The sequence below is a fragment of the Leptodactylus fuscus genome, chromosome 11 (genome assembly GCF_031893055.1).
Source record: "Leptodactylus fuscus isolate aLepFus1 chromosome 11, aLepFus1.hap2, whole genome shotgun sequence".
Taxonomy (NCBI): Eukaryota; Metazoa; Chordata; class Amphibia; order Anura; family Leptodactylidae; genus Leptodactylus; species Leptodactylus fuscus.
Genome location: NC_134275.1, coordinates 4,520,102 through 4,544,189, shown reverse-complemented (window position 1 = coordinate 4,544,189; position 24,088 = coordinate 4,520,102). Strand labels below are relative to the sequence as shown.

Here is a 24,088-nt window from a genome sequence, read left to right as displayed (position 1 = left end):
TAGACGAGCTGTTGTTGATTTGAGTGCAGGGGCAGCGCAGAGGGTTCCCTGATTTATGGGGGGGGGGGGGGTGCACCTCTTTAGAAGTTTGGTGCACCCTCTGCCAATGCAGGAGATAAAACCACAGATGGGAGCACAATACAACAAATCCATAGTTTGACAGATAGAACCCTTGACCTCGTGAGGGGGGTCCACTGAGCCCGAAACGGTCCCTAAATTGGCACAAATTAAATGGTTAAAGGAGTTGTTACAGACAAGCTAAGGTCATGCAATACTATACAGGTAATAAAGCTTCGCACGCCAGCACTTTGGATGGAAGGCTTGGTATGGGTATGGGTATGCTGCACCATTGGTTCCAGATTTCATCAACCTTGTTGACTTCCTCTATAGATTCCGATGCACATGTCTATGGTGCTGAATCAGTGATTCTACATTACTATAAGACTCTCTGCAGTCAGGAAATAACTTTTTTTTATGTAATTCATCGCCAATTCATTCGGATCAAATCGTATCAGAAAATTTGCTCATCTCTATGTTGACCAAGTATAGCTCATCTAATGTGGACCTCGGTTATGTCTTGTACCAGAGTTTGTCTTTGTTCATCTATTCACAGCCATAGTGGTTGTTAAAGGGGTATTCCCACGTCGCATACTCATCAGTCTTCACTGCTGTAAAATCTTCTTTCTTCCTAGTTTCTTGCATCATTTGGTGGGCGGGGTTTCACATGCAACCTGCTGTTTAGCTCTGCCCCCAAATTAGTATGTAGCTCCGCCCACCCATATTGGACTATGAAATACAGGCAGCAGCAACTCCATTCTGTGTTACATACAGAGACTGCCTGTCTCTGCCATAATGAACACAATTGTATTAGGTAGCCTGATAACTGGGAGAACAGAAGAAATGAAAGCAGCTCCTCTCCTCTATCTGCTAACAGGAAGCTAGGTCACGTGGTGCAGACACAGGAATAGCTAGATACACAGGCTGGCTCCCTGCACTTAGCCCCTCCTCCCTCCCCCCTGAGAGCAGCAGATACATCACTGGACTCAGGAGCAGATAAGTCAGGGCTGTGGCCACAAAGAATTGAATAAAGTAAGATAGTGGACAAACAAAGCAGTTTTGCTGAAGCAATGTATTTAGGAAAAGTCTTACATCCACATTAACCAGCAGTATAGATAGGATCCTTGTGATGGGACAACCCCTTTAAGTAGCTTAATGCCTTGAATGCCCAAGTGCCAAGATCACCCCAACCTTAATATGAGCTATTCCATAATAAAGGGAGACGTATAATGCCAGGAGTGTAAACGTTGCGATCCTTCACTGCTACTTAGAAAGGGAACAGCTCTGAAGACAGAAGTCTATCAGACAACTACAATGTTACCAAGTCCTAATGTGCGTGCGCAGGACCTATGTAGGTTAACCAGGGGTGTAAATTGCTATTTTGATGCAAATAGAATGTGATATTAATTCTAGCTGAGATTCCCTTTAAGAAGCGCCCTATAAAGAGTGACAATGAGTAAGACCTCTTCACCATCTGTCTTCTACGTTCAGGGTGCTCAGAGCCTAGCAGGTATCTTGTTACTTACAAAAACACAGGCTGTCCGCAGCGTGTAAGGAGAGAAGGTGCGACTCAATGATCAGCACCGAGAGGAAGTCGGGTAATTATATTGAACCTGTTTGACATTAGTATATCCGCTACCCGGGATCAGGACACAACCTATAGAGATGCAACATCAAATAAATCTTTATTTCTGCATGGCTGCACTTCATGGCCTGACCTCGTTTGCATGAACAACCAAATAATACCTTTGTGCCGTTCTCCAGTCGCCGTCCATTACAACATATGGACCTACTCTTATTGGCACGCTTCCCGTGCTCATTATTTGTGCAAAATCAGGATGACGGCTAACAATACCCAATGTTACCGGGACAAGAAAAAGAGAATAAACCAGAAAGATAATAAGGACTTTTTTTCTTGCATAATATTGATGTGAAATGTTGTCGTTGCGATGATAATATTCAATTTGCTTTCATGACTGGGGTTGAGACAATCTTGAGATTTCAGGATCGATTTTAAAATCTGGTTTCCAATAATTTTCCAGCTGATCCCGATCGTGAAATGTACTCGATCGCCGATCGGGATCTGATCTTATCCGATCCCGATCACTCAACCCTATTCATGAACCTACTCCCTTGTTCCTGTGATCAGAGACTGTCAGGAAATTCTATGTCCCCCAATTTCCCATCTTGCCCTGTGTACACAGATCATTTAACCCTGACTGCTGGGGATGTAAGACACTGCATCAAAGAAAATGAGGTCCGATCCCCACAAAAATTTTTGGAACTTGAGAAGGAGATGTCACCAGGATTGATTAGCCCAATCCATCATCTGATGGGCGCTGTCACCCAGTATTTTGGTGTTTCGCTTATCCAAATCCATTCCGAAGATATAATGTGATGACTTGTATATATGTTATATTATGTAGCTATGTATTAACCCTCGTGTTCTTCCATGTGTCAGTGTGGCATGGTAATTTGCATGGTAATTATAATCCACAACCAATGAGACAGTCACTAATTTGCAAGCCTTTGTGTGTGGATGGGAACAGACGTCCCAACTCCGGGTCAGTTTGATCACAAAAAAAAAAAAAAAAAAAAATTTCACAGTCACAGGTAGGGGGTTTCCGATAGTGAACAGAACTGGTAATCCTTTAAAAAATAATGAGGTCCCAAAATTCAGGGTCAGATATTTTGGCGTTGCAGCTTAATAACCTGTAGCTCTGCCCACTACTTTCATCTGAAGCTCCCAGCCAGGTCTGTTCTTTGTTTCATTCATCTTTAGGGTGCATTCACACTGAGTAAACGCTAGCTTATTTTGTAGAGTAAAATTACACTTGTAAATTTTGCTATCCCATTGACTTCAATGACATTTTACAGGCGTATTTTTACAGGCGTATTTTTTACAGGCGTATTTTTTACAGGCGTATTTTTACACTTGTAAAAAAATATCATTGAAGTCAATGGGATAGCAAAATTTACAAGTGTAATTTTACTCTACAAAATAAGCTAGCGTTTACTCAGTGTGAACTTACCCTTAGATGACATTGTTTCTGTGTTTGTCTTTTTTTGTTTGTTTGGACTTTTTCTGTATATTGAATCTACAATATAATAATCTTGTCTTTGGCTCTAAACATCGCAGATTTCCAACGACAGTAAATATCCTTTAGGACTGTTCTTTTTTTTTTGTTGTTCCTATTTGTGTGTGTTTTTGGACTATTGGTGTCTCTTCTACCTTAAAGCGGCGAGTCATACGGGTGTGTGAATGTAGAATGTCACTTCTCTCCTGTGTAGCCTACTAAGATAGGTGAGTTGGAAGAGCTTATGGATGTGGAGTTCCCCTTTATACATTCACACCCGGGGTCAATCGTGCAGGTTCTGTCATACTGACAAAACTGGTATGGAGCAATATAGATATGGTGTGAATTAGACAGATTTGTGGCCCTTGATGCAGATTAGGATATACTAGCCAAGTGGGTGGTAACACTGGGGTGGGGTCTTTGTGTTATGTATGTCATGCAGTGTTACCGCCCACTTGGCTAGTATACTCTAATTTGTGTACAAGTAGAAAGGCTTATATCTGTGGAATGGCTGAATGGATTTGGATAAACACCAACGTGCTCAGGGTGACCGTGCTGACCAGATGATGTGTTGGGCTTTTCGCACCTAATGACAGGTCTACGTTCAGTATATATGTAGCACGGTCAGGAGATAATATAGATTTAGTGCTTTTGATCCTAGTCCCCGAATATATATGTATAGTATTCTTCTATTATTTCATCTATTCTGTAGAATATTCCAATTTCAGCCCTGAATACATCTGTAACCTGGGGTAGGACGGCTGCGTTCCACCTCAGTGGTCAGATGACATGTCTGATTTTTGATGATATTTTTGGCTCGGAGCTGCAGTTCTCACTTTCTCACCTTCCCCATTCCCCGGCTATACTGGAGAGACACTGGTTTCCATCTAGAAGAATAAAGCTTTATTTCTGCCGTATTAACTTTGCTGTCAATACCCACAAGCCTTGTGACAAATATGGCGGCTTCCCCAGGATTGGGTTTGACATTGACATCATGTCCGGAAGGATTTATCCTACACGTGAAGCAGATTCTTCTATCGCCATCCAAAACGACATCCTATAATGTTGTAGGAAATGTTGGCCATGATCTCGCCCTATCAGGATGAACATTAGGCCTAGGGCCGTTATATAACACATTGGTAAACACCATGTGCATTTAGGACCATAATACGGGGCGCGATGCGGAGTCACATAGTATTACGGAACCATATGGTATTGGATACTTTGTATCTTTCTATATGAGATGATTCCGGCCATAGCAATGAGCTGTTCACATTTCACTATGAGATAGGAGAGATAGGACCGGGTTTTTTTTTTTTAGGGCCAATGAACAAACGTCTCTAACATGCGTCTAATATGTGTTTATCCAGTACAATAGATCACATTCGGAGACGGAGCGGGAGCAGCTTGCTTACAGTTCAATAAGTTAAATAAATGGACCCAAACAATATTCATGGCCAGATGCATTTGTGTGATTTATTGAACCCCAGGCTTGGCGCTTGCTCTTTGTTCTTCTGTATTAGATACGGTGCCTAGAAGTGCAATCTGATCGCAGCACCTTCATGTCAACGGATTTAGGAATACTGTAATGTGCAGCTCAATGGCGGCCACCGGTCCGGAGAAGCGACTTATGTCCAATAGGCTGGAGAGCGAAAGCAGGGACAGATTTCATTCCAAGTGTATGTAAGATAGACACAATATTATGCCCCATAGTGGCCCCTGCACACAGTATTATGTCCCATAGTGGCCCCTGCACACAGTATTATGTCCCATAGTGGCCCCTGCACACAGTATTATCCCCCATAGTGGCCCCTGCACACAGTATTATGTCCCATATTGGCCCCTGCACACAGTATTATGTCCCATAGTGACCCCTGCACACAGTATTATACCCCATAGTGGCCCCTGCACACAGTATTATGTCCCATAGTGGCCCCTGCACACAGTATTATGTCCCATATTGGCCCCTGCACACAGTATTATGTCCCATAGTGACCCCTGCACACAGTATTATGTCCCATAGTGGCCCCTGCACACAGTATTATACCCCATAGTGGCCCCTGCACACAGTATTATGCCCCATAGTGGCCCCTGCACATAGTATTATGTCCCATAGTGGCCCCTGCACACAGTATTATGTCCCATAGTGGCTCCTGCACACAGTATTATGTCCCATAGTGGCCCCTGCACACAGTATTATGTCCCATAGTGGCCCCTGCACACAGTATTATGTCCCATAGTGGCCCCTGCACACAGTATTATGTCCCATAGTGGCCCCTGCACACAGTATTATGTCCCATAGTGGCCCCTGCACACAGTATTATGCCCCATAGTGGCCCCTGCACACAGTATTATGTCCCATAGTGGCCCCTGCACACAGTATTATGTCCCATAGTGGCCCCTGCACACAGTATTATGTCCCATAGTGGCCCCTGCACACAGTATTATGTCCCCATAGTGGCCCCTGCACACAGTATTATGTCCCATAGTGGCCCCTGCACACAGTATTATGTCCCATAGTGGCCCCTGCACACAGTATTATCCCCCATAGTGGCCCCTACACACAGTATTATGTCCCATAGTGACCCCTCCATACAGTATTATCCCCCATAGTGGCCCCTGCACACAGTATTATGCCCCATAGTGGCCCCTGCACACAGTATTATGCCCCATAGTGGCCCCTGCACACAGTATTATGTCCCATAGTGACCCCTGCACACAGTATTATGTCCCCATAGTGGCCCCTGCACACAGTATTATGCCCCATAGTGTCCCCTGCACACAGTATTATGTCCCCATAGTGGCCCCTGCACACAGTATTATGCCCCATAGTGTCCCCTGCACACAGTATTATGTCCCATAGTGGCCCCTGCACACAGTATTATGTCCCATAGTGGCCCCTGCACACAGTATTATGTCCTATAGTGGCCCCTGCACACAGTATTATGTCCCATAGTGGCCCCTGCACACAGTATTATCCCCCATAGTGGCCCCTGCACACAGTATTATCCCCCATAGTGGCCCCTACACACAGTATTATCCCCCATAGTGGCCCCTGCACACAGTATTATGCCCCATAGTGGCCCCTGCACACAGTATTATCCCCCATAGTGGCCCCTGCACACAGTATTATGTCCCATAGTGGCCCCTACACACAGTATTATACCCCATAGTGGCCCCTGCACACAGTATTATGTCCCATAGTGGCCCCTACACACAGTAGTATACCCCATAGTGGCCCCTGCACACAGTATTATGTCCCATAGTGACCCCTCCATACAGTATTATCCCCCATAGTGGCCCCTGCACACAGTATTATGTCCCATAGTGGCCCCTACACACAGTATTATACCCCATAGTGGCCCCTGCACACAGTATTATGTCCCATAGTGGCCCCTGCACACAGTATGTAGCCCCATAGTGACCCCTGCACACAGTATTATGCCCCATAGTGGCCCCTGCACACAGTATTATCCCCCATAGTAACCCCTGCACACAGTATTATCCCCCATAGTGGCCCCTGCACACAGTATTATGTCCCATAGTGGCCCCTGCACACAGTATTATGTCCCATAGTGGCCCCTGCACACAGTATTATGTCCCCATAGTGGCCCCTACACACAGTATTATACCCCATAGTGGCCCCTACACACAGTATTATACCCCATAGTGGCCCCTGCACACAGTATTATGTCCCATAGTGGCCCCTGCACACAGTATGTAGCCCCATAGTGACCCCTGCACACAGTATTATGCCCCATAGTGGCCCCTGCACACAGTATTATCCCCCATAGTGGCCCCTGCACACAGTATTATCCCCCATAGTGACCCCTGCACATAGTATTATGTCCCATAGTGGCCCCTGCACACAGTATTATCCCCCATAGTAACCCCTGCACACAGTATTATCCCCCATAGTGACCCCTGCACACAGTATTATCCCCCATAGTGACCCCTGCACATAGTATTATGTCCCATAGTGGCCCCTGCACACAGTATTATCCCCCATAGTGGCCCCTGCACACAGTATTATGTCCCATAGTGGCCCCTGCACACAGTATTATGTCCCATAGTGACCCCTGCACACAGTATTATGTCCCCATAGTGGCCCCTACACACAGTATTATACCCCATAGTGGCCCCTACACACAGTATTATACCCCATAGTGGCACCTGCACACAGTATTATACCCCATAGTGGACACCCATGAACAATTATTATACTTGGGGGGTCTTTTCTGACTCCAAAGTATAATAATAGGAGACCCAGGGGAAAATACAAACATAAAAAACACTGATACTTACCTCTCCTGAGCTCCGGCGCACTCCCCACTGATATTGGCCATCTTCAATGATAGACCAGACATCACTTGAACCGGTGCTTGCGTTGCGTAAGGACGTAAACCCGGCTCACATGACGTCTGGGACGTCACCCAAGTAGGTCTGAGGCCTTCCAGAGCCAGGAGAGGTAAGTAACGGTGTTTTTTATGTTCCCTCACCTCCCATGAGCCTTCGATCGTTATACTTGGGGGTCTGAAAAGACCCCCAGAGTATAATGATAGTGTATGTGGGGTTCGCAGGCTTGCAGCCTTAGTTACCGATCCCGGCTCCTGCTCACAGCCGCCTCCGCAGAAGTTACACCAGCAGGTAACGGCCTATTAATCTGCAGCGGTACCTGCCGCTGGACCCCATAATGTCCGGGCCAGGGCTACCGCTGCTACCCTGATAATTACGCCCCTGAATACAAAGTCTCGTAAAACATCAAATGTAAAAAAGTTATGAAAGTGAGTATGCAAAGAGAAATACAATGTTACTGGTTTAAGGCTAAAATGCATCAGATTGCTAAAGGGTTAAAATGTACATAAAGCAGCGGAGTTATACTGTAAGTCATAAACTGAAATCTGCAATAAAAAAGTGGGATTTTCAGGAGGGTTTTTGTAATTTTAATGAGACTGTTAGGGGTTAAGTACAGGTTACTGTTGTGCTGACCAGATAGGACTATCCCATGGGGGTGTCCTGGTATAAAGATCAGTTCATACGTGTAGAATATCGGACACATCTCATACATCAGTGCACGCTATCCTGTAGTTTATAACAATATCAGGGCTCTCTAATCCCCCAGTTTGGAAGAAACTCTGTATTTTTGTCAGGCAGTGAATCTCGAGGCCTTTAGATGCCGTCCATGATTTATTTGCAAGCTTTGCCACAATCTAGTGCACAATAATACCTGGATACTGACATCGCCCGGCACTGATATTATTGCTAAATTCGTTCCTTTTTTTTTGCAATTTTGTTGTTGTTTCTGTCTTCCAAGTAAATAGCGGATTAGACTATACTGCCACCTGTGGGAAACCTCGGTGTACTGTAGTCATATAACATTGGGCACGGTTTGCTTTTGTTTAGAACGGTAGAGTCAATAGGAATCGCGTCTGACTTATATCCGCTACTCAGCTTTTTTGTTATAAGGGGTCAGAACACGGCATCTTAAACACGGATCAAGGTCTGTACAAGAAAATGGAGTTTACTTTTTGAAAGAAAGAAAGAGGAGACAGTAAAGTAGATGAACGTGTACTCTCTGCGCGGAGAGCGCACGGACCCCATTATAGTCTATGGGGTCCATGTGCTTTCACTGCACACCACTTGCAAATGCATTCGGTAGTCCTTTCGGGGGGTCCCCATGTGGAATGGATTACCAACGCAGATGTGAACCAAGGGTATGCCAACTAGGCGGTGTAACCGTAGACTAAACAGTCTAAACATAGGCCAGACGTATCATCCAGCATCAGACACTGTGATAAATCTGGTGTAGTCTCAGACTTCCCCTCTAAATATTAGCAAATTTGGGATCTTCTTGCAGCACTTTTGTCTCTGCATGAGTTTTGAGGCCACGTGTGGAAAATACACCAACCCCAGTATAGTCTATGCCATAGACTCTATGGGGTCCGTGTGGTTTCATTGCTCACCACTTTTTAATGTGTTGAGTTCCCCGAACGGAAAACCGAACGCAGATGTGAACTGGGCTATAGGTGACCCTAACCTATCTATCTGCAGGGCTCGATGGATCTGCAGGGTTCGTTCTGCCGCAACACTTGGTCCAGCAATACCCAGAGCCATGTCCAGCTTACTTTGCCAGTAGGGCTTAATCTCTTGAGTTTTTTTTCTAGATATTATGTCTGCAAATAAGCATTTGAAAGTGAGGTGTACATGTTCTTTCTAGACATAGAGTCGATGCTTTAGAATCATCTCCTTTGGTAGGTTCAAGGAACTCCAGTGTAAAGCCGTAACATTGTGCCGGTCAGTCAATGGCCTTGACGATTGTAATGAAAGTATTACAGCTATAATGTGCAAAGTCGGCTTGACTGATATTCATCCTTTCTTTGGCAGGATCATGCTGACATTGAATGGAAGTTTGCAAGGACAAAACTGTGGATGAGTTACTTTGATGAAGGTGGGACTCTGCCGCCTCCTTTCAACATCATCGCCAGCCCAAAATCTATCTGGTATCTGTGCAAATGGATCCACTATCAGCTGTGCCCGGGGAAACGTGAAGAAGATTTTCAGAAACAACATGAAAACCTAAAGACCTTCACTGTAAGACATGTTACTGACTATTACTAAATAGTCACTGTGTCCCTGCTATCTTTAGGACAGTATTATACCCCATAGTGGCCCCTGCACACAGTATTATGTCCCATAGTGGCCCCTGCACACAGTATTATCCCCCATAGTGGCCCCTGCAAACAGTATTATGTCCCTGCACACAGTATTATATCCCATAGTGGCCCCTGCAAACAGTATTATGTCCCTGCACACAGTATTATGTCCCATAGTGGCCCCTGCACACAGTATTATGTCCCATAGTGGCCCCTGCACACAGTATTATCCCCCATAGTGGCCCCTGCAAACAGTATTATGTCCCTGCACACAGTATTATATCCCATAGTGGCCCCTGCAAACAGTATTATGTCCCTGCACACAGTATTATGTCCCATAGTGGCCCCTGCACACAGTATTATATCCCATAGTGGCCCCTGCACACAGTATTATGTCCCATAGTGGCCCCTGCACAAAGTATTATGTCCCATAGTGGCCCCTGCACACAGTATTATGTCCCATAGTGGCCCCTGCACACAGTATTATGTCCCATAGTGGCCCCTGCACACAGTATTATGTCCCATAGTGGCCCCTGCACACAGTATTATGTCCCATAGTGGCCCCTGCACACAGTATTATGTCCCATAGTGGCCCCTGCACACAGTATTATGTCCCATAGTGGCCCCTGCACACAGTATTATGTCCCATAGTGGCCCCTGCACACAGTATTATGTCCCATAGTGGCCCCTGCACACAGTATTATGTCCCATAGTGGCCCCTGCACCCAGTATTATGTCCCATAGTGACCCCTGCACACAGTATTATGTCCCATAGTGGCCCCTGCACACAGTATTATGTCCCATAGTGGCTCCTGCACACAGTATTATGTCCCATAGTGGCCCCTGCACACAGTATTATGTCCCATAGTGACCCCTGCACACAGTATTATGTCCCATAGTGGCCCCTGCACACAGTATTATGTCCCATAGTGGCCCCTACAAACAGTATTATGCCCCATAGTGACCCCTGCACACAGTATTATCCCCCATAGTGACCCCTGCACACAGTATTATGCCCCATAGTGACCCCTGCACACAGTATTATGCCCCATAGTGGCCCCTGCACACAGTATTATGTCCCTGCACACAGTATTATGTCCCCATAGTGGCCCCTGCACACAGTATTATCCCCCATAGTGGCCCCTGCACACAGTATTATGTCCCATAGTGGCCCCTGCACACAGTATTATCCCCATAGTGGCCCCTGCACACAGTATTATCCCCATAGTGGCCCCTGCACACAGTATTATGTCCCATAGTGGCCCCTGCACACAGTATTATGTCCCATAGTGGCCCCTGCACACAGTATTATGTTCCATATTGGCCCCTGCACACAGTATTATGTCCCATAGTGGCCCCTGCACACAGTATTATGTCCCATAGTGGCCCCTGCACACAGTATTATGTCCCATAGTGGCCCCTGCACACAGTATTATGTCCCATAGTGGCCCCTGCACACAGTATTATTCCCCATAGTGACCCCTGCACACAGTATTATCCCCCATAGTGGCCCCTGCACACAGTATTATGTCCCCATAGTGGCCCCTGCACACAGTATTATGTCCCATAGTGGCCCCTGCACACAATATTATGTCCCATAGTGGCCCCTGCACACAGTATTATGTCCCATAGTGGCCCCTGCACACAGTATTATCCCCCATAGTGGCCCCTGCACACAGTATTATCCCCCATAGTGGCCCCTGCACACAGTATTATCCCCATAGTGGCCCCTGCACACAGTATTATGTCCCATAGTGGCCCCTACACACAGTATTATCCCCCATAGTGGCCCCTGCACACAGTATTATGTCCCATAGTGGCCCCTGCACACAGTATTATACCCTATAGTGTCCCCTGCACACAGTATTATGTCCCATAGTGACCCCTGCACACAGTATTATGTCCCATAGTGGCCCCTGCACACAGTATTATCCCCAGTAGTGGCCCCTGCACACAGTATTATGTCCCATAGTGGCCCCTACACACAGTATTATCCCCCATAGTGGCCCCTGCACACAGTATTATGTCCTATAGTGGCCCCTGCACACAGTATTATGTCCCATAGTGGCCCTTGCACACAGTATTATGTCCCATAGTGGCCCCTGCACACAGTATTATGTCCCATAGTGGCCCCTGCACACAGTATTATGCCCCATAGTGGCCCCTGCACACAGTATTATGCCCCATAGTGGCCCCTGCACACAGTATTATGTCCCATAGTGGCCCCTGCACACAGTATTATGTCCTATAGTGGCCCCTGCACACAGTATTATGTCCCATAGTGGCCCTTGCACACAGTATTATGTCCCATAGTGGCCCCTGCACACAGTATTATGTCCCATAGTGGCCCCTGCACACAGTATTATGCCCCATAGTGGCCCCTGCACACAGTATTATGCCCCATAGTGGCCCCTGCACACAGTATTATGTCCCATAGTGGCCCCTGCACACAGTATTATCCCCCATAGTGGCCCCTGCACACAATATTAAGCAGTCACTGTGCCCCTGCTGGCTTTATTCCTATGGACCTCCAATCCAATGCTTCTAATATTCACGTATACATGTTTAATTGCAGGAGCGGCACGCTGACAACCTGATTCAGAATCAGCATTACCAGGTAAGCTCTGATGCGTTACATTGTTACAGGTCGATCTTCTTGACTCAAAACATTTGTGACAAGCAGCAATAGACTTTCCCTTGCAGTGTGTTCTGACACGAAGCTCCTGCATTCTGTGCTTAAGACACAATAAAATATGTATGACTTCTCTGCAAACGTCGGTGAGTCATTTTTGGCCCGCTGCCTCTTTAAAGCAGGTTGATGCAATGTAAAATTTGCATTCAATAAAACGATCAAGTTTTATTAGGTAACCGAAAAGAGAGGCGGCCAAAAATAGCAAAATATTATAGAAGGTTTCCTTCTATTACACCATTTGGAACTGTCTCTAAATTTGTCTTCTGCTCCTTCTGCTGAGTACACCGTCTTCTTAGAGTAAGGCATACGGAGTCCCTGCTGCTCCTCTGTACTACTATATCCTGCTCCATACACTGACGATTACATACAGATCTCCAATTGAACATGGCACATTTTTTTAGGTTCCAAAACAACAACAAAAAAATTCTGTGTATACCTGCATATAACGTAAGGTGGTGTTAATACAGTCATAATTTGCAAACCTGGCTTCATACATGGCGTCCTATCATTTGTTTATTAGTCAATGCAGCAGGCGTGTACAGTACAAAGAAGCTTGCCCCATCCATTATTACTTCTACTGGTCGCTTAGAAGCAATTCTGCCAGAAGTGACTGTACAATTGCAAACCAATAGCTACATAATATAAGTGATCCAGGGATCCTGAACTTCACATCCAGGTTATGATGCAGCTAAAAAGATCCCTGATACATGCTAAAGCTGTAAAGAGAGACTTGCTGCTTCTCCTTTCACTTCTTGATATTCTATTGGTTTCTAATTATGGACTTGCCCTAGTAACAGGAGAGTTTACAGCAAATTATGAAGGAGGGAGACACCTAGCGAGATGAATTTTGGAGAGGATTTTCAGGTAGAAAAAAAAAACGTGTAAATAAAATTTTGTAAAATATCATGCTTGGAGTCGGGGTTCCTGCTCAGTGTTTGATCCTCAAAGTACATCCAACATATGGTCCATATTTTACAGCCCAATTACATCCATATGAAGCGGGCATTGTACAGATGGGGTAGTAAACTCTTCCCTTAGGCCTCATGCACATGATCATGTGCGCACCCCGAGGCCCTTCCAACTTGTATTCTGATATGCATAGGGCATGTGCTATAAGATATTGGAACAGAACAGGACATTGGAAGAGTCTTTGGTTGTACCCTTGGTCGCGTGCAGTGTTTAATAAGCAAAGCCTATGTCACTAATACTTCAGAATTCATGAATTTCACATTAACAAAAGAAAAAAATTTAATAAAAAGTAAAACGATTTTTTTTGCAGCTTTATAACGTTCCAGATGATTTTTGTCTCGTTATAGGAAGTTATTCGAAATCTGGTCAAGCGATACGTGGCAGCAATGATAAGAAATTCAAAGACAAATGAAGGGTTAACCGAAGAAAACTTCAAGGTAATAAAACATTTTTGGGTATTTGTCATTTCTAGTTTCTATATACTGTAGAGTTCTGTTCAAATAAACATGTTAGGGGTCAAGGCAAAGGAGGTGGGATCGACCTATATGACACATTTATGATGTCAGGGTTGGGTATCGTCGTCGATATCCTGACCAGGACTGACACTCCGTAACACAGAGTTCCCAAAACTTTTCAGCCAGTTCCAATTTGTTAGCTCCTCATCCTCCATGACACCTCTCTTGTTATTCATGTTTATGGCCAGTGGTGGGAAGTCTAAGTCGTCGTCATCATCATTGAGTGGGTTCGATAATGTTCTACTCTGGAATTACTGATTCCTGTCCCCTCTGGATTCTTAATGGGAGGCATCACTGGACCCATTTAGGCAAAGGTTCCTGGCTAATCCCCCCAAAATGGGGTCCCCGACGCAGGGGGTACAACACATGGGGGGTCGGAGCCTGCGGGAGGGAAGAATTCTCCACTGAACACCCTCCCAGAGTCTCTGGCCCCTCCACGTGTTGTACCCCTTGATTATGGGACCCCTATTCTGGGGGGGGGGGATTAGCCAGGAACCTTTATCTAAATGGGTCCAGTGATACATCCCATTAAGAAGCCGGAGGGGACAGGAATCAGTGTTTCCGAAGTAGAACATTATCGAACCCACTCAATGATGATGACGACTTAGACTTCCCACCACCGGCCGTAAAGACGAATAACAGGAGAGGTGGTATGGAGGATGAGGAGCTCACAAGTAGGGTTCAGCCGATCTTGAGATTTCAGGATCAATTTTAAAATCCGATTTCCGATCATTTTCCAGCCGATCCTGATCGTGAAATTTTCTCAATCGTCGACCGGAATCTGATCTTTTCTGATCCCGATGGCTCAACCCCAGTCAATGCTTCTCTATGGGAAAAGTCACTTTTAGGGTTGAGCCGATCTTGAGATAACCTCCGACCTTGATCCAGCTGGAAAAGATCGGGATCGGAATTCCAATTGCGATCGTGAAATTTACTCTATCGCCAATCGGAATCCTATCTTTTCCCATCCCAATCACTCAACCCTACTCACTCCATGAGAGCAAAAACTTGCTGAAAAGTTTTGGGGACTCTGTTACGGAGTGTCAGTCCTTTCCAGGATATCGATGACGACATTTATGATGTATCTTTTGGATATTTCTAAATTGTAATATGAACTAATCGAATTAATGAACGGTCAAGTCCAACATCAACTCATATTCTATGTTATTACGAGAATGACCTTTGACATTGTAGCACAGGTTCTACATATATAAAGAGTGTTACTCATCATCGTGACGCTCATAGATGCACAGATGTCTGTCTCATGATCCACAGGCCTTGAACACTTAATGAAGATTAGTATTTGCATTAGTATTTGAGCGAATCGGACAGTGCGGCACAAACTATATTCAGATACGGGACCTATGTGCAGTTTGTTCTTGAGTCGCTCTGACCAGTCAATACGTGAATGATACATTAGAAATGTGTGATATATATATAGATCTGTGTCAGGCTCATGAAAGATTCATACAAGTCACACACTGATACACACGTCTCACGGAAAGCAATTGTCTCTCGTCACAGCTGGTCCTATCACCATGTCTAATGGAAGATCATACAGCTATGAAATCTGCTGTTTACCCCGATTTCTCCGATTTACCATCTTTCCTCATGGCGGCTATATTGGAGACAGTACTGCTGCGAAGTATAATCATTACAGCAGGGGGAGTGCGCTTTATGGCAGATGGAAGGAATAGGAGTCACATCACAAATAAATGTCCTAAGCAAGGCAGGGTTGTTAGTAGGCCAATCCACCAAATCCTGCTCCGACTCCTTCATATTGCTAACAGCCATGGTCAGATTCTAAGACCTGGTTCACAACTGCATTCGGATTTCTGCTTGGGGACCCCATATGCCTGGTCCAGATGCAATACCCCTATGTAGAACAGCGAGGTGCCATATACCGGTCATGGGCCTAACCTCTTAGTTCGAGAAGGATTCAATCTAAACCTGGTGGGAGAACTAGATCCAAAGGGGCTACTGGATCTCTTCTTAGCTCAAGAAGATACATAGACAGAGGATACATAGTCAGAGGATACATGGTCAGAGAATACATGGCCAGAGCATACATGGTCAGAGGATACATAGAGGATACATGGTCAGAGGATACATGGCCAGAGGATACATGGCCAGAGGATACATAGTCAGAGGATACATGGTCAGAGGATACATAGCCAGAGGATACATGGTCAGAGGATACATGGTCAGAGAATACATGGCCAGAACATACATGGTCAGAGGATACATAGAGGATACATGGTCAGAGGATACATGGCCAGAGGATACATGGCCAGAGGATACATAGTCAGAGGATACATGGTCAGAGGATACATGGCCAGAGGATACATGGCCAGAGGATACATAGTCAGAGGATACATGGTCAGAGGATACATAGCCAGAGGATACATGGTCAGAGGATACATAGCCAGAGGATACATGGCCAGAGGATACATGGTCAGAGGATACATAGCCAGAGGATACATAGCCAGAGGATACATAGCCAGAGGATACATGGTCGGAGGATACATGGTCGGAGGATACATGGTCGGAGGATACATGTTCGGAGGATACATGGTCGGAGGATACATGGTCGGAGGATACATGGTCGGAGGATACATAGTCGGAGGATACATGGTCAGAGGATACATGGTCAGAGGATACATGGTCGGAGGATACATGGTCGGAGGATACATAGTCGGAGAATACATGAACGGAGGATACATGGTCAGAGGATACATGAACAGAGGATACATGGTCAGAGGATACATGGTCGGGGAATACATAGTCGGAGGATATATAGTCAGAGGATACATAGTCGGAGGATACATGGTCAGAGGATACATGGTCGGGGAATACATAGTCGGAGGATATATAGTCAGAGGATACATAGTCGGAGGATACATGGTCAGAGGATACATGGTCAGAGGATACATAGTCGGAGGATACATGGCCGGAGGATACATATTCAGAGGATACAATCGGAGGATACATAGCCGGAGGATACATAGTCGGGGGATACATACAGCCAGCTACAGGCTTAGTAGAGATCGCAGAACTCTCATCCATTGGACATGATGGCATATCCTAACAATACACCAACAAATTCACTCTCCACTCTTATAAATTGAAAGAAAACCCCTGTATGGGAAGAAGTCTCCGCACACTACAGGCAAAACAAATGCGCAATATCACCTCTCCGTATACTACACTTACTTATATCATACACAGGTTGTATTTTGAGCTGCCTGGAATCCAGGTATACAATCATTTTTAGAAATGAACTTTCTTCGCTTTCTCACTAAATCCCATCTTACATTGACTACCGATCTACGCGTTTCATTCCAACACTTTCAGAAGCTTCTCCTAGCACTGGGAGATGATATGTGCAAATTGTACGGTACGTGTGATTCTCGGCAAGAACTCGCTTTGCTTAAATAACATCTCAGAAATCCTTGGAGTAAATACTTGAGCACAAATTTGTCTTCACGCAAGAATTTTAGTCTGTTAGTTTGTATATCTTTTGTATCTCCTTGGAGAACGCTATTAGATATGGTTCAGGCGCCCATTATTATTTTCCCAGACACCCATAGACATTAGCTAGTCAAGTGGTCCCACCAATATCAACTTTTCTTGTATTTAGGGTCAATTTGCCTGAACTATGTTAGTTCCAAGAAAGAGAAGACCTCCTTACATTATGTTCTTTTATAACTTTGTTTTGTTCCTGCAGGAATTAAAACAAGATATCTCCAGCTTCCGCTACGAAGTGCTGGATCTTCTGGGAAACAGGAAGCCTCCAAGGAGAAGCTATTCCACCAGCAGCACCGAGGTCTCACAAAAAGAAGACGGGCCAGAAGAACGGCCCAAGGCAAAAAGCGTGTCCTTTAACATAGCCAACAAAAAAAAAGACTTCAACGTCTCGGCTCTCTTTAAGACAATGTCTGGGATCGAGATCATGGACGAGGCTCCTAAAAGCAACGGCATCAGTAAGCGTTCCTTTATTCGAAACGGCAACAAACTCCAGAGGCTTTCCAGTTCCAAGAAGGAGTCCTTCAAAAGACTGGGCTTACTCTTCTCCAAGATGAACGGACACATGCCCGAGCCTGCTAGCGAACCAGTATACACCATCTCCGATGGTCTGGTCCAGCCTCATTACATGTGGCAGGAAGTAAAACAAACTGATCCAGAGCCCGAGTGCTCTAAAAGTGAAATTAACCTCAATGAGGTGAGTCAAGATAAGAGCATTGGCGTACTAAGTCACGATCATCCTCCTCTTCTTACCAGCTCCCTACACTGTGCTTCCGACCTCTGCTCTTCTAATGCCAAGTTGATAGACTCCACGGAGGATGTGTTTGACTCTTGGGGAGAAGCGTGCGATCTGCTCATCAACAAGTGGAAAGACGGCCAAGAGGAGCAGGTCACGACGAGACTATAAGATCACTATATAGGACCGCTGTAAAATTTAGCAACTTATAGATTTGTAACAATTTCCTTTTACAGAGCGTTACAATAAGGTAGGAATCCCTTCCCGTTCACATGGATGAGTGTGGACGTCCATTAACAGCGATCTATTTTGCAATATTTTTTTACTCTTTTTCGTTTGCTTTTTATATCAAAGCTTACCAAGCTGCGTCGAAGCTTTCATGTCCGTCTTTCAGCATCAGCAGGGCTTTCTGACTATCGAAGAACACGAATGGGGAATGCAGAACATGTGTAGCAAGTGGAGCTGCACTATACTCTACAGAACAGCTTGTCACGTATATAGATTTCTTGATATTTAGCCAAAACGATCTTTTCTGATGCATCATTTCAAATTTTTGTATTGTGATTTCCACCAGCAGCATGTGGGGGTTTGACATGTTTGCACAAAAAAAAAAAAAAACCTGTATATCAAGCTGGTAACTGGTAACGTTTGCTTATTCTTGGGGTTGTTCATCTTTTGACCTCCTGTCCCAGCACTTTTGAGCTAAATTCGATTACCACTATAAACGGAATGGGAATGGTAAACGTACGACCATGTATTCCTATGATTTATGTCCGGTAGCGTCGTACACATCACCGGGAGCGTATCATCCATGGCGGGCACTGAGATAGAGCAGCTTATGTAATCCCGTTGTAGATCCATTGGTCATGGGGATCAGTGCCCTCCACCTCCGGCATTTTTAGCTTCGCTGATTTCTTGGTGTTTGATGGGTAGAAATACTATATGACTAGGGGCGGCCGATATGGGAAATCTAAACTCAAGAACTCAGGAACGGTTTCTATAGCTTACAAAGCACTGCTATGCCATTGAGATCAGCCATTGTCCATATATTTTATACGAGTGGTCCAATTGTTGCCACTTGTTAGATAAATGTAGGATGGATTTTACTTATGGGAATTCCATTACGTGACGCTGTAAAAAACAGAAGTGCATCTGCGAAATATGACTGAGCCTTCAACAGGTCTCAATGCAGAAGGCAGATGTATGGTCAACATGAATCCTCAAATGGGCCGTGCTGAAGGACACGTATCCCCTATCCACAAGATAAGGGTCAATCACTGGAGGAGCCAATGTTTAGGCCCCCAGTGATCCAAAGACCCTAAAACTTCCTTGTGAATGGAGCACCGGTGTAATGGCTTGGGTCTGCCGGGACTGTGATCTTGGGCAGCACCATAGAAGTGAATGCGATTCCGGTTACGCAAGGAAAATTTGGTAGATTTTCGTTTCCCCTTGATCACTAGGGGTCCCTGTGGTCGGGGCCCCAGAAATCAGACACTTATCCCCTGTCCCGTGGAAAGGGGACAACAGTCCTTAACAGCACAACCTATTTAAGGACAGAGAGGGGATTATTGGGTCCAAGTAAATGCCCAGGGTAAATTCACACAGAGCAAACTTTGGTTTAGAAATTTCGGTGACTGTCCCAATAGTCTTAATGAAAGCCGGAGATAGTAACCTGTTTACCACCGGAATAACCTGGAACAATCTGCTGTATGTAAGGCCCCTCAGGGCGGGAGGGCCCATACTAATATCTTTATGGAATCAAATTAGACTTAAAGGGGTATTCCCATCGGGCATAGTCACTGGATATGTCCCAGAACGGAATACCCCTTGGCCTATGAACAGCATTTATGGTCTCTCCACAGGATAGGTGACAGACATATGATCGCTGGGGGTCTGACTACATCTCCATTCACGTAGGCTAAGTCCATCAATCCAATAGAAGTGAATGGAGTCGGGGTCATGTGTGAACACTGATGACTTAAGGACTCCCATTCCTATGATCGGTCTCTGTCCAATGGTCATACATCTATCACCTATCCTATAGAAAGGTAATACATGTTGTTGGAGAGCCCATCCCTTTAAGCCACGGTGATAATAATGGTTGTGCTTTTTAATTTTTTCATCAGTGCAAATTGAAAACTTATTCCTAATGCATCATGGGTAAATCTGATAATATTAAAACCACCTGTATGGTACATATAGAGTAAAGGTGTTATACAGCATAAGAAAAACATGGCTGCTTCCGTCCACAGCGCCCCACCTGCCCACAGGCTGAGTGTGGTATTGCAGCTTAGCTCGAATGAAGACAATGCGACTCTACACACAACCAGCGGGCAGGTTTGGTGCTCTTTTGGAAGAAAGCCGCCATGTTTGTCTACGCTGATGTGTTGTCCTGATAAGTATCATGAATTGATAGGATCCTTTCCTCGAACAGATAGAAAAGCTCATTAATAGCTCAGTCCTGGAAAACCTCTGTAATGTAAGATTATTTAGCCCCAAGACCCAGCAGCAGCCTCTCAGGGGCTTACAAAGCTTTTTCAGGGGAACAGCTAAAATGACATCTCATTGTATTTGCCTCGGCGTTTCAGTCTTTGCATGTAAGTCCTCGGAGCAGATGAGATTATTGGTAGCGTCACGATTCCACAGACCAATGGCAACGTAAAAAAAAAGCAATGACATTTTGCACTATGTAGAAATCCATCATTGTGTACCCATTGACTTATGACGTTCGGGAAGGGGCAGCTCCTGGAAAGTCATGGCCTAAGCACCGCTACTTGTTCGTCCAAATTTAGTCAAACAGAATCCTAAAGCACAAAGTTTGGTGAATACTATATATAGTACATTGGGTGGGTCGGGTAGGTAACACACAATGTGCTGCTCTGGGCTGAGCCCCACGTTGCGAACAAGATGCTTTTTTTGTTGCAGATTTTACTGCGTGGCTATAAAGGAATGGGATAATGCAACAAACGGACAACACTCCAAAAATAAATCAAACAAAGGTGAGGATGTATTGCATGGCAACGTTTCGGTGTGAAGTAGTAGCGTAGAGCAAGGTGCAGACTCTTATAGTCACACATTGTAATCAATAACAATCAGATACATTATTAGTAACAATATTACATTACACAAAACATATAAAGTGCAAGAGGGTCAAATATACAAAATTTGGAATCAAGTGATATATTGTATATATAATCAATATGATAAAAGCCTATAGAATAGAATACACGTGTAACATGAACAGGGATCAATGACCCGCGTACAATCACATTACAGATAAGTGTAATAAAGGATCAGACTCACCCCCTATGGTAAAAAAAAACGCCAATACTATGCAAAACCCCATGCAAAGGGAACAGGAAGTGGGAGTGGCCAGAAACTCCGTTCCATACAAAGTGCAGGAGCATGCTCAGTACAAAGAAAAGGATCGGGAATGTACTGGCAGAATATGCCCTTACCCTGATCACACACAATGAAACTGCGCTCGTGTGCATTACACAACACACAGGAATGGGAGATAGAAAGGAATTTGGCGTGGATTTGGAGACGGATTTCACCCCCGAATCTGAGCCAGATTGCTCCCGGAATCCGTCTCCCATTGTTTTCAACGAGAGGCAGAAATGGCAGCAGGACATGGAAAAAAATAAGAGGCGTCCTGCTCGATCTTGCCATGGATTCAGCCCAGGATACTGTGACGGGTTGTTGATACATTGTATCATCATCCCATCACTGCTAAACCACGGCAATAATATCGGTGACGAGGAATTCCCTTATCCCTCTCCCTTCTACTCAATTCGCACCTGGTTTGGCGCAAAATCTGCAACAAAAAAAGAATCTTTTCCACAGTGTGCGACATGAAAGCAGAACTGATAACTTCCGGAGGTGATCTGTGTACGCCATGTGTTTACTCTATTAGATCTAATATGTGATTCTTCTACAAATCAGGTCTCTTAATTCAGAAACGTTGGCACCTAAAACGTTGTCTACCGGTTGTCAGCATTTCTTAGTCTAGATAGGACTATCCATGTTACTCAGGGTGACGGAGCATTTGCCAAAATATAGTGCACATTTAGGGTGCGAATCCGCAAGGAATCAACGTGGAATCGGTGTCAGAATCCGTGCAGAAAAAAAAACCTCCCCATAGAAGGAGGGGAGTTTTTTTCCCGCGTGGATTCTGACACCAATTCTGCGCTAATTCTGCCTTGATTTGCACCAAAATTGGTGCAGAATCCGCACCATTTTCCTCCATGTGAATGCACCCTTAAAGTGGCCCTCTAGGAAAAAACTGGGAATGTCCAATGGAAATTGACCAACTCATCTCAAAAGTGATAGCGACCTTGTCCCTGGCCAAACAAAGCCCCATAGGGGTCTCCCAGCAAGACGACTTGTCCTGAGGTTGTCATGGTGGCTGTACGGGGAATATCCATCTGCACACAGCTCAGCTTTTCCCTGGAGGACTCCTTTAAGGATGTAAATAAACGTGCAAAATTTTTTGTTTTCAGTGCAAACCTAAGGTATAGCAGTTATATAGGAGATATGAAGTAATACATACAGTACATATGTAGTTAGAAAAACCACCGTCCGCGCAGCTTTCCTGCCATCTTATTCCATGTTAGCAAATTTTTCCAAAAAGGTTTCCTGTCTTTTTGTCACTTGAATGACCACTAAGCTTGCAATACATTGCCCTCTGTTTCCATTTGGTCCCATACACCATTGGTGATACCTTATCACAGAAGGCAACAAAAAACAATGAAAAGTTTTTGTTTTTTTCAATGAATTTCATTGGTTTTTGTTGTCTTCCGTGATACGATATCACGTTGCAGCAGTTTAACCAATTGCAGAAGTTGTGCCACATCTATATATGCTGTATATACACGTAAACCCGGTAAGAAGACTGATGAATAATACCGCCATGTAGGGTTAATATAACTGCATGTCTAGAGCACATACACAGTAGCAGTCGTGTCATAAATGCAGTCTGTAGTGCAAATAAATAATGCTTAGGGTTATGTACATTGGTAGACTTGATATATCCTATAGCCTGTGCTAACAACACCCGAGCGCCTAATACTTTAGCTACATGTACCGCGGAGTTGTCACCAAGTGTTCTGCTTGTTATACGGTGTAACGTTTCTCCATGTCAGGTCACAGGTCACTGATCCTGCAGAAAACCCTACTCCGTTAGGATATAGGACAAGGCGATAATGTAAACGGCAAGAGCAAGGAAAAAATTGAGTTATTGTGCTATGCACCAGACTCAGGACCCTTTGGGGCGGCCACTGTCATCCGATTTTTAACCGCTATTAAATAGGTGCGACAGGATTTGACATCGTATTAGCTATCAGCACACGGTGCCATAGACTTTAATGGATCTATTCACATGACCGCTGTCTGTGCCCGAACCGAGAGAAAATAGAACACGTCATTTATTGGGCTAGTGTCACCAATTCCTCAATAGTCTCACGTCTAGGAGTGGGTGCACGCTCGGCCATGACAATGTACTTGTTCATATCCAAGTTGTGTGAATGAGCTTGCACGATTGCAGACAGTCTTTGTAGGAACTCGGCAGGGAGGATGTTCCCACCATCTTGGAGTACTAAGCACAGGTCTTCTGGAGACTTGTTCAGATCTTTCTGACTATTTGCAGGCTGCTTTATTTCTTCATGTCGATGCAAAGGGCAATAAGAATTGGTTGGACACCAAAGACAGATTCTAGATAGTAACCAATCTCTGCGCCCCTCCACCTCAGTATCCTATATACTGTGACAGCCAGATAAGAGTGATTTCCATTGTGTCTTGTCCTTGTTCTAACATTCACCCATGTCATTGACAAGTGTCTCACCCTTGACACAAAACATATCGAT

The 24,088-nt window shown here is 44.8% G+C and overlaps 1 protein-coding gene across 1 annotated transcript in view; it reads left to right on the top strand.

Moving 5' to 3' along the window:
• Positions 1-18,993, top strand: part of TRPC5 (transient receptor potential cation channel subfamily C member 5) — a 152,262-nt gene extending 133,269 nt beyond the window's left edge. The window contains exons 8-11 of the mRNA XM_075259424.1: positions 9,519-9,725; positions 12,363-12,404; positions 13,796-13,885; positions 17,691-18,993. Of these exons, the coding sequence (XP_075115525.1) occupies positions 9,519-9,725; positions 12,363-12,404; positions 13,796-13,885; positions 17,691-18,395 (1,044 nt within the window). The 3' untranslated portion in view covers positions 18,396-18,993. The remainder of the gene's footprint in view (positions 1-9,518; positions 9,726-12,362; positions 12,405-13,795; positions 13,886-17,690) is intronic.
• The last annotated feature ends 5,095 nt before the right edge of the window (positions 18,994-24,088 follow it).